This window comes from Phaenicophaeus curvirostris, chromosome 5 (genome assembly GCF_032191515.1).
Source record: "Phaenicophaeus curvirostris isolate KB17595 chromosome 5, BPBGC_Pcur_1.0, whole genome shotgun sequence".
In the NCBI taxonomy this organism is placed as follows: domain Eukaryota; kingdom Metazoa; phylum Chordata; class Aves; order Cuculiformes; family Cuculidae; genus Phaenicophaeus; species Phaenicophaeus curvirostris.
Window position 1 is genome coordinate 43,267,216 of NC_091396.1, and position 10,419 is coordinate 43,277,634.

The 10,419-nt window shown below is 54.1% G+C and overlaps 1 protein-coding gene across 1 annotated transcript; it reads right to left on the minus strand.

Annotated features, from left to right (window-relative positions):
* Nucleotides 1-2,994: 2,994 nt before the first annotated feature.
* Nucleotides 2,995-8,411, minus strand: FOXA1 (forkhead box A1). Its single transcript, XM_069858456.1, has 2 exons — nt 7,925-8,411; nt 2,995-5,570 (listed from the first exon to the last, which is right to left on the minus strand). Exons 1-2 carry the CDS (start codon nt 7,994-7,996, stop codon nt 4,308-4,310), a joined length of 1,335 nt encoding a protein of 444 aa, XP_069714557.1. The 5' UTR covers nt 7,997-8,411; the 3' UTR covers nt 2,995-4,307.
* Between the last annotated feature and the right edge of the window lie 2,008 nt (nt 8,412-10,419).

The following is a 10,419-nucleotide window of genomic DNA, read 5'->3' on the forward strand; positions in this document are numbered from 1 at the left end:
AATTTACTGCTTCACGAACAAATATGGTCAACCAGAATGCACACGTAAAGTATATATTTATTAAGACTCTCTTCTTAAAATATTTTTTTCAGAGTGATTGATCACATATACTCACACATAGATGCCCAGATCCCGTTTTATCAGAACGGAAAAGAAATGAAACAAGATGCATTGTTATCCCAATCAAGAGCTTTACCTGCAATACTGCTGTAAAATTAAAACCGAGTCAATTGCTCTTTTAAAGGCTATTTGGCGTTACAGCAAGGAAAATAATTTATTTCGAGTTTGTGTTGACGGACCAGTAGCCAGTCCAGTATTCGATGTCTACTCAACATTTCAAAACAGTTTTTGAAGCTATGCCAAAGGCTGTAGTGTTTTCTCACTCGGTTCTTTTACGACTTACTTGTATTTTATTGACATGACCGTTTCGAGGGAAAAACTGGCCAGGGAATATTTTTTTTCGCATCTTTCAGTCCCGAACATTTTAAATTAATTTCTTCTAATAAATGCGCACCCTCCGATTGTTTGCCGATGTAGGTGTCAGTGTTGTCCATTTACACTCGGAAAACAGCCCAGGAGGTGCTTGTGATTTTATTTCTGCCCCCTGATTTGGGAGGCTGAAGCCGGTTTTATTCTAATCGTCTCTCCGGAGGGGAAGAGCCGCTCGCAGGTTCTCCGAGGAGGAGCCGCGGGCCCCGTCCTTCTCGGGGTCCCCGGGGCCACCGGACCCGGCTGGGCCAGGGCAGGACCCGCGGCGGCTCCTCGGGCTGCCCCGGCCCGGCCGAGCCGCCACCGGAGCCGCCACCGGAGCCGCCATCGGAGCCGCCTCGACGGCCGCTGCCCGGCCGGGCAAACGCCCCCGACACCCCCCCGCCGCCGGCCGCCTCGCCACCCAAACTCTGCGTAAATCTTTACAGCGATCCCCCGCCGCCCTGAATTACTCCCTGCTTGTGTTTAATGACGTTAAATGAGCCGTTTTCGCTCCCTCGCACGTGGCCGATCGGAGATAATTGCCGTGTAGAAAAAGGCGAAGTTCCCCTGTAATTGGCGCTGACGGCCGGAGCCCGCAGCCCGGCGGGCCCCGCTTCGCCTCGGCCCCGGACACGGGCTGGGACATCACCTGCCACACGGGCCAAACCCCCGCACCCGCCAGCATCTTCCCTCCTGGCACAGAGAGCGCGGTCCGACTGGAAGGAGATGCTCGTAAGCTCCCCTCTACGTATTGCGGGGCGGGAGGGGGGATGCACCCTCTTTCCTATGGAGACTACTTTTAGTTTATTTTTGCACTGTGGCCGGGGATCTTTGAGCTGAGGATTATAGCAGGGCAGAAAACAGGAGACTCTTCTCCCCTCTGTTGACTTCCAAGTCATTTAAGACTTCCGAGTCGTTTAAGACAGAAAGCTGCACGTGCTGTGGTGCAGACCCGCATTTTCAGTATGAGCCGCATCCCTGTTATGTCAATGGATCGTTGCCCACCGCAGCCACCATTTGCTTGCGAGAAGAAAGGGAAGGAGTATGATCTTGACGGCGAGAGGCAAAGGGGCACACTCTGTATCCGTGACAGGCTCCGCTCCTTATCTATAAGAGGTTTGGAGCCGCGTCGGTCCGCTTAAACCTTTTTATTACCCACGCCCTGAATATTTCCATTACACACGGTTTGTGCTCCTCAGCTGATATGCGAAACCTGCTGCTTTATCGCTGCCCTTCGATTGATATTTTCTGTGTACAAGCCCAGGGCATTAAATCAATGTCTTCACTCTGCAGTGGCATATTCTCTGAAGGCTATAGCCTGTGGGAGACGGGTGAAATCCTACTGAAAACGGACTTCATCCTGCCTCGATTCGCAGGGAACTCTTTTTGGCAGTAGAAGCGGGACTTTAAACGGGATTCGCCTGCCGAGCAACCCCGAGCTGCCCCTGGCTGCTGGGGATCTGCTGGTGTTCGCCAGTTCAGAAAATGCAGGAGGCGAAGAGGCCGCACAGACGGTTCACCGGGTTCTCCACGAAACCCGGCGCCCCAGGCACAGACCCCCCGTTCCCTCCCGCTGCGGGACCCCCGGCCACCCCCGCCCGCCCGAGCGCAGCCGCGCAGCGCGGTGCCGCCGCCGGCCCCGTCTCACCGGCAGAGCCGCGTCCGCATCCCGGCCCGCGCCGCCGGGCACCTGCAAAGCCCACGGCAGAGAGGCTCTCTCCGATAGATATTTCTTTCCTCACATTTTTCGCTGGGTAGTAGCGCTGGAGGAATTCGATGAGTTGTCTAGGACGCTGGCTTTTCTCTTCTAAATCGACCCTTAAATTTAATTTGCCGCCGTTGTCCCTAACCCGTCAGGGGGCAATTATGTGATAATTATGAGAATTACACAGGTCTTTTATCTGGCGGCAGAGCAGGAAGGGGGCTGAGCACAGAGAAATCTGTTCACGTTTAAACCCACCCCCGGCCCCCTCCACAGTGCCGCTTGCTGGGGACCAGCGCTCGCCAGGGCGGCTGCCGTTGTTACGGGGGTGGATCCGAGCCAGGGCTGCAGGGAGGGAGGAGGGCAGCTCGTCCCGGGCCGAAGCGGAGCAGCTCTAGGGATGCTCCCCTCGGGCGTCGCCCCGTCCAGCGGGGAAACGCCGGGTCTGAGAGCCGCCGCCCCGGCACCGGGAGCTTACACCGCCTCAGGTGAATTTTTCCCTCCCTTTCTCAACAACGCCGGCACTGTGAATTAAAAAAAAAAAAAAATAGGAAAAGGACGCCATCATACACACTCGCAGCCAGCGGTGCCACCGCAACGCCCCGCAAACACACCCTGCGGGCGCATCTTCTTCCCGACCGCGGCAGCACCGGCCCCTTCCGAGCCCTCCGCACAAGCTGCTTGGCCGTACGAATCGTTCCTCTCCACATACGCGCTTTAGCGGCACGTTTGTTTCCCTGGCACAGCGTCTCTGTCCTCCGCAACCCGCCCCAGAAATTTCGGAAAAAAGCAGCAAAGTCTTTAATTGTTAACATTTGATTTATTTAAAGTCCTTAACTGCAAATGATCAAAACCATACTTCACGCATTAAATTCTCAGTTATCGTTTTAAATCAAAATATTTTTTCAATTACAATCACATTTATAAAATTAACAAAATTTCTTAAATTCACGTGTAATTTTTTTTTTAAACTGTCATTTAAAGCAATTTCCAGCTGTAAAGAAAGAAAAAAAATATAAACCATGCAATAAATTAAGAACATTGAGACAGCGAACAGGAATAATAATAAAACCCGTCTGGCTATGCTAACACCATGTAAAACTGTGGAAAGTGCATTAACACTGGATGAAACAAGCTAACGACGGCAATAATTAAATGGCCACAAAAAAATTGGATGTGGAATTTATTAAACAAGTTGGAAAAGGGGAGAGAAACAGCTCTCCTCTTTTTCTTGCATCGGTGTAATAGCCAACGTTTCCTGGGGGAGGGGTAAATAACCGTGTTGTAGATACACAGTTCTAGCTGGTACACAATGAAGACACTTAAATTAAATAAGCATGTCATCCACATGTCAAGAGTTCCTGATGAACGAGAATCTTCAGTAACAGATGGGAAGGAAAAAAAATATCCAACTGGCTGTGACCTCTTGTGACTTTATATTACATCCCAAGACAGGTAACACTTGGAAAAAATAAGGGTCGCATCCTGCACTCCAAAGCTCCAGTTGGTCCCCTCGGGAGTGCAGGATCCGTCCCGCAGCATCTGGGTGTATGCGGGTTGTACTAGCCAAAGGTTTATTTTGCAAGTATCAAAAGGATGATCCGAGAAAGTAAATAGTCCTCTTGTTGCTTTGAGATTCTCTTAGTGTTTTGCTACTTCACAGCAGTATTGTCCTTCAAAGCCTTTTTAATTAAAAAAAGTCTTACATGTCTACTCGCTTCTTCATCTCCGTATTGTTAAAGTATTGCCACATACCTGTAAACTTACATGAGATTATAGAGCACAGAAGGGGGGAGAAGAGGGAGCGGAAAGCACAAACAAGTAGTTTACAAGCTCAACAATTTTTTCTTCCTTTTAATAACACCCTGCAAAGGCTAGAGGGAATCTCTGGGGAGAGGGGCTAGGTAGCGGGAGGGGGTATATACAAGAGGGACGCGGCTGGCTTTGCAGGAGGTTGTGGTGGATCGTAACAACACACAACACATTGTGAGACAATTAAAAAGTAACAGTCCTTTGCACACAGCGTGCGGAAACACCTCGGTTTGTCGTAGGGAGAGAGAAAAGAGGGAGAGAAGCCAGGAAAAGGTTGGGGGAAAGAGGTTCGCCCTCAGCACGGGGTAGGGGGGGTGCAGAGCTAGGAGGTGTTTAGCACGGGTCTGGAATACACACCTTGGTAGTAGGAGGGCTCTAGGGCCGAGGGCTCGATGCTGCTCCGGCCGGCCATGGAGGCGCTGCCCAGGGGCAGCCCACCAGGAATGCTGGCCCCGTAGGAGGAATATTGCAGTGCCTGCTCGTAGGCTTTGAAGTCCAGCTTGTGCTGCTGCTCCGAGGAGGACATGAGGTTGTTGATGGAAAAGGGATGGTTGAAGGAGTAGTGGGGATCGCCCTTGAGGTGGAGCTGGGGTTCATGGGCTAAGGAGTGAGGAGGGTGCGGAACAGAGGCCAAGGTGGGGACGGAGCTGATGGTGGAGGAGGCGGCGGAGGCCGAGGTCTTTAGCTCCGTGCTCGATCCACTGTGGTCCACAGACTGGGGGCTGGTGGATGGGTTGGAGCTGGAGAGGGAGGTGGCTGTGTCCAGCTGCACAGGTTTATTGTGGCCTCTGTGCAGGGGGGAGTTGGAACTGGAACTGGAGGCCCCGGCCTGATCTTTCCTGCCCTCCTGAGGGGCTTTGCTGTTCGCTGGCTTCTCGCACTTGAAGCGTTTTTGCCGGCGGAGGTAGCAGCCGTTTTCAAACATGTTGCCAGAGTCGGGGTGCAAGGTCCAGTAGGAGCCTTTGCCGGGCTTGTCGGGGGACCGGGCCACCTTGACAAAGCAGTCGTTAAAGGAGAGCGAGTGGCGGATACTGTTCTGCCAGCGCTGCTGGTTCTGCCGGTAGTAGGGGAAAAGGTCCATGATCCACTGGTAGATCTCACTCAACGTCAGCATCTTGCTGGGCGCTTGCTGGATGGCCATGGTGATGAGGGAGATGTAGGAGTAGGGTGGCTTGGCATGGGGGTAGCTCCGCTTGAAGGTTTTGGCGTCCCGTGTCCTGCCGAGGTTGGACTGGGTGTAGGCCATGGGGCTCATGCAGGGGTTCATACCACTGTAGGGGCTCAGCCCGTTCATGGGGGCTGGCTGGGCTGACATGGCGTTGATGCCACCGGGGCTCAGCGCCGTTCCCATGGCGGCCACACCAGCTGGCATGCCGTTCACTGGCCCCGCGGAGCCTGTAGGCATGCCGGCCACGGCACCGGGGCTCAGCCCGGCTCCCAGCCCCGTGTTGGCGTAGGACATGTTGAAAGAACTGGAGGTCATGTTGCCGCTTGTCGTCATGGTGTTCATGGTCATGTAGGTGTTCATGGTGTTCATGGAGCCCAGCCCCGAATTCATGTTGCTCACGGGTACCGAGGAATAGGCCTAGGGCAGTGAAACGGAGAGAAGGGGTTAGGGGGGAGAGAGGTAGGATCCCAGCGGGGCCGGATCTGCCCTTTCTGCCAAGCGAGCCGTGCAAACGTCCTGCCGCGGGACACCGTCTGCCTCCCGACACACGGAAAGCGCTTCCCAAAAGCCGCACCGAAAGGCCGCTGGCGCGATGCAAAGATCTAATTTATATTTATACGTGTTTATAAATTAGATACAGAGAGGAGCCCCCTGGCCTCGGTTTACCGGCGTGCTGCGGCTTGCGCGGCGGGATGCGCCGGGATCACCGACCGACGGCCCCCCCGGAGCGGCTCCGCAGAGCTGCTGAGGGCTTCAGCTGCCCCGGCAGGAGGTTTCCTCCCAGAGTATTCCCGCGTTTGTGCTGATTTTGTGTCCCATCTTGCTACCTGAATATTTAAACTCCCGAGATTATTGAAATTTAAGGGCGTGCACTGTGCCGAGGACAAATTCAATTGCCCGAATTTTCTTAAAATAATCTCACCCGTCCCTCCCAACCTGCACTGATTTCAATTTCTGTTCTTAAAGAAAATGCGATAATATCTTGTCCAAAAAACCCCTCCAAACCCATGCAACCCCCTCCCCCCCAAACACTGCCACCCCCAAAAATCTAACAGAACAGAAAAACAACAGCTCACATTCGCATATTTTCTCTGTGGAAAGCTTCCCCTCGTCTGCATCTTCTATAAAGTCAGCCTTTAAATTCAAGTTTAAAAACAAACAAACAAACTTTCCCAAAGTACGACAAGCTTTCCCTGCCTGAGATTTTCTACAACTGCCCGCCGTGAAAAAATTGCAGCACCCTAAGCACCCTACTATGTAACACAGCTCTTGGTAAAGGCAGAACTGGGGAGCCTGAAATTTTGCTTTTGGAGAAAGGCATTCCCAGTTTACTTCGAACAAAGGCATTACGGCTAAGGGAAGGATCTTTAGGCTACGGTTAAATATATGTATATAATTCCCTGCCCATCGCATGGGGGTTGGAACTAGATGATCTTTAAGGTCCATTCCAATCCAAACTATTCTCTGATATAAAATTCATTACTGTTCACTACAAATTCCACGGGCTTATGAGAGCGCTTTTAATTTAGAGGATCACATTGATTATTTGAGATGGTAGAACGTGGATGGGTCTCCCACCTTGCATCCACGACGTGATTCCAGTTAAATAGCAGGGGAGAAGAAAAGACCGAGGCTAAAAAATAGCAAAAGCGAAGGTCGCTTAACTTTATGTTTGTGGACAGCGAGCACGGCGAGGATAAACGAGTCTGGAAACGGCACATAATTAGGATGACCCTTGTTTGCCCTTAGCCGACTTTATTCTCTGAAGCAGGACGCCGGCAGGGTGACACGTATCTGCCTGCGCTGCGTGCCAGCTCCAGGGTGCCGGGACGAGGCGTGGGGGCCGGGGGGCCGTGTGCCCGGTGCGCTGATGCAACGCCCGGCTGCGCGCACCTCGGCGCCCGTCTCGCTCCCGCACTTCCTCGAAACAGCCGCCTCCCGGGCGGGGACCCGCCGCGCTGCCGGCTCCTCCCGGGGACCCGCTCGGCAGAGCCGCGGCGGCGCAGCGCCCACCCCGGGCCCCGCGGCCCTCTCTTCTCTCGGACTTGCTGCCGCCTGGGCTGGTTCTCCACCCCCAACCCCCGCGCTTCGCACCGTGTTGTCAAACGGGCGCGGGGGGCGAGAGCGCCACCCGGGGTGCCGGGGCGGCGGGCCCGGCCCCCCCCTCCCTCCGCGGCCGCCGGGGCCGCTCTCGGCAGCGCCGCCCGCCGGCCCGCGGCAGCAGCGCACGCCGCAGGGGCCCGTCTGGCAAAGGACGAACAAACGGCGATTCCCCTCCGCCCTTTCTTTTCGCCCGCCTTTAACAGGTGAGGCCCCCGGCGAGGGCGCGCACAGAGGCCGTGGGGCCCGCCGAGGAGCCCGGGGAAGGCGCTGCCCCCGCCCCGGGACGCGCTGCCTCGGCCCCCGCCGCCCGCCGGGAAGGAGCCGGGGCCGCAGGCGCGGAGAGTCGCCCGCCCCGAGCCGCGAGTTCGCGGGGCGCTTTTGTGCGAGCGCCGAGCCCGCCCGACCCCGACCCAGGGCTGCCCCCGGCCCTCCCGGCGCGCCCCCGGCCGCCCCGGGTCTCCCCCGAACGCCTCTCTGGACCCCGGGAAGCCGCGTTTTCCTCGGGGAAGCCTGAGCGGCTTCAGCGCCGGAGGGAGGGGGGAGCTACGTTTGCGCTGGCGGGATCTGGAGCGCAAACCGATCGCTCGCGACCCTCCAGCTCCCACCCCGGCCCCCTCCTCCCCCTTGCAGAGGGGCAGCAGCGGAGCCAGACCCTGGGATTTACTCACCTCCTGAGTGTCGGCGTAGTAGCTGTTCCAGTCGCTGGTTTCATGCCCTTCCATTTTCACAGTCCCTAACATTATGGAGCCAACCTGCCCGGTGTAACCATCCAGCCCTCTTGCAAGTGAGCGACCGGCAGCAGGAAAAGAGCCCGAAAACCCGACCTAGCAGGAAGCCAGCTCTGAGGAGGGGCGGGGGGTGCTGAATTCTCCTCTATAACGAGCCAAAAAGGAGGCAGGGAGCGGTGTGGGGCGAGACAGTTGAGAAAGTGAGGAAGTGCCGGCTGGGATGTGAGTGGAGTTGAGCTGATGTGGATCTTACGTCGCAGAAGTACCCACCTCCTCCTCCTCCTCTCCCCATTTGTCCGCCGCACAAAGGCGTTCGCACCTACAAAGCCGGAGATGCACCTGCAAACAAGGCAGTTCCCCTCGCCTGCAACTCCCCCCGGGGCGGCACTTTATTTGCAAAGCGGCGTAATTGGTTTAAGCTTGTGGGGAAAGAAGGAGAGACAGAGGTGGGAGAGGGGGAGAGAATAGGAAGGGGGAGGGCGGAACCCACCCTTTCAGATGGACAGGACAAATGCTAGGAGGGATCGGTGGAAATTAAATGAGGTAGATAAGAGAAGGGCAGCCCCCTCTGTTTGGAGAGAATGCAAAGGGCCATCCAGTCTTAAACCCTTGAGATTAAGGGCAATATTTACTAAAGTCCAGTAGATGCTCCTTTAACGTGAAGACCGGGACGTGCTCCAAAGTCCCGAGTCTTGCAGTCTGCAGGCTCCCCTCCATCCCACGCCCCCCCGGCTCCTGCCCCTCACTTCAAAGCTGGTTGCAGAACAGGTACCTCCGAGGAGCCCTCCGCCCCTGCCTCGGCCCCCCCAGCTCCCAGCGCCCTCGGGGAGGCGGACCGGACTCGGCTCTCCGGGCTGCGAGCGGCAGGACTCGGCTCTGTGCCCCCCAAAACCCCTCCCCCTCCCCCTAGCCCTTCAAACGGGGCTGCTGTCCTGTGTGGATGGTGATGATATTTCTTTTCTGGTGCCTTGCATTTAGAAATCATGTGAGTCACCACGCTGAGACATAGCACTACAGGCACCCAATAAATGCGGACAGAGGCTTGAATGCGGATCCACCGATATTAACTTCCCCTTGGCAAACATCAGGTGAGTCACTGGAACCATTTTATACCTTTACTGTGGAAAGCCTGCAGCCCAGAAGGCTCCTTTGGAAGCCTTCTGTTGTGCCAGGCGCCCAGAAGCAACAATAATAAGTAGCGGGTATCTCATTACCAACTTCTTGCTCATTAACTTGAATTCTCAGAAAGGACAGAGCAGGAGGAATCTACACAGACTGGTAAAAGGTTAAAAGGGGCGATACCGATAAAACAAACTGTCACTGAACAACGATTTTTATTATTATAGAGAGAATCTCGCATTTTCTGCATACGGATTGAACATTTTCGGGTTTTGCTCCTGTTCTGTCCAGCTCTTCGAGCTTAAATCAAGACCACAGACTTTTCCTGGGTTTCTCTACCCTATCCTTTATGAGTTTGTTCCTACCCAGCTACTAGAACTTTTGTCACCTGACAGTAAAAAAAAAAAAAAGAAAGATAAAACTAAAGAACACACACCCACCACCAACCAACCAACGAACGAAAAAAAAAAAAACCAACACAACCCAAATAACTTTCTGGGCAATGGGTATTTGAAGGAGAAATAAAGTTTCTTGGGATTTTGAAAAAGGCTTGCGTACTGTACCACACAGACTAAAATACGCATCCAAGTCTGAATTTGTGCCGGGCACGTTTATCATCCAGAAGGATCAGAGTTGCTTCCACAGTGATTTGTCCTCGAGTGATCTGCAAAAACGTCACCCTAACAGATACGATTTTAAAGTTTTTTTGTACAGAGAGACCCAGGATTCATGTGACGAGATATACCATATCTCCGCCTCTACAAATATGTTTTAACTTGTCCTCTAAATGCGTTTTCTGTTATCCCATTCTTTGTTCTTTCCCTCCTAGTCCTTCTTTCTTTAAATCTGGCAACAGAATTAAGTCAAATCCTGGAAACAAACAAAACTCTGGAATCAGCAGGCGAGAACAAGGGATCAAAATGTGTCTTGAATGAAATAAAATAGATAAAAGCGCTGGATTAAAACCCTACGTTCTCAAATGGTCAAACTACACCCATGGAAATTGGAACAAAACCCAGTGGGAAATCTAAGAGATATGAAAATTGCTGTCTTCATGTACGCACCCTCCTTCTTTCACTAATGGAAGCGGTCTATACGTCTGAAAATAGAGACCCTTCGGTGGCGGCCTATTCATTTCAGTACTTGACGTCTGTTCAGAAACTCTACGGCCGGGCTAGGAGGGGTGCGGGGGTCCGAGCGACCCCGCTGGCGGCACCTCCCCGCCGGGTGACCCAGAGCCCGACCCCGCGGGAGCGACACTTGCCGGGACGCCGGGCTCACCCTGTACCTGAAAAAAAAAAGAGCAGGCACGGAGC

What these genes read in the sequence shown, in the direction of transcription:
- FOXA1 (XM_069858456.1), bottom strand. Translation starts at nt 7,996, where the DNA reads ATGTTAGGGACTGTGAAAATGGAAGGGCATGAAACCAGCGACTGGAAC. An exon ending in ACTACGCCGACACTCAGGAG is followed by an intron (nt 5,571 to 7,924) that starts GTGAGTAAATCC and finishes TCACTGCCCTAG; the next exon opens with GCCTATTCCTCGGTACCCGT.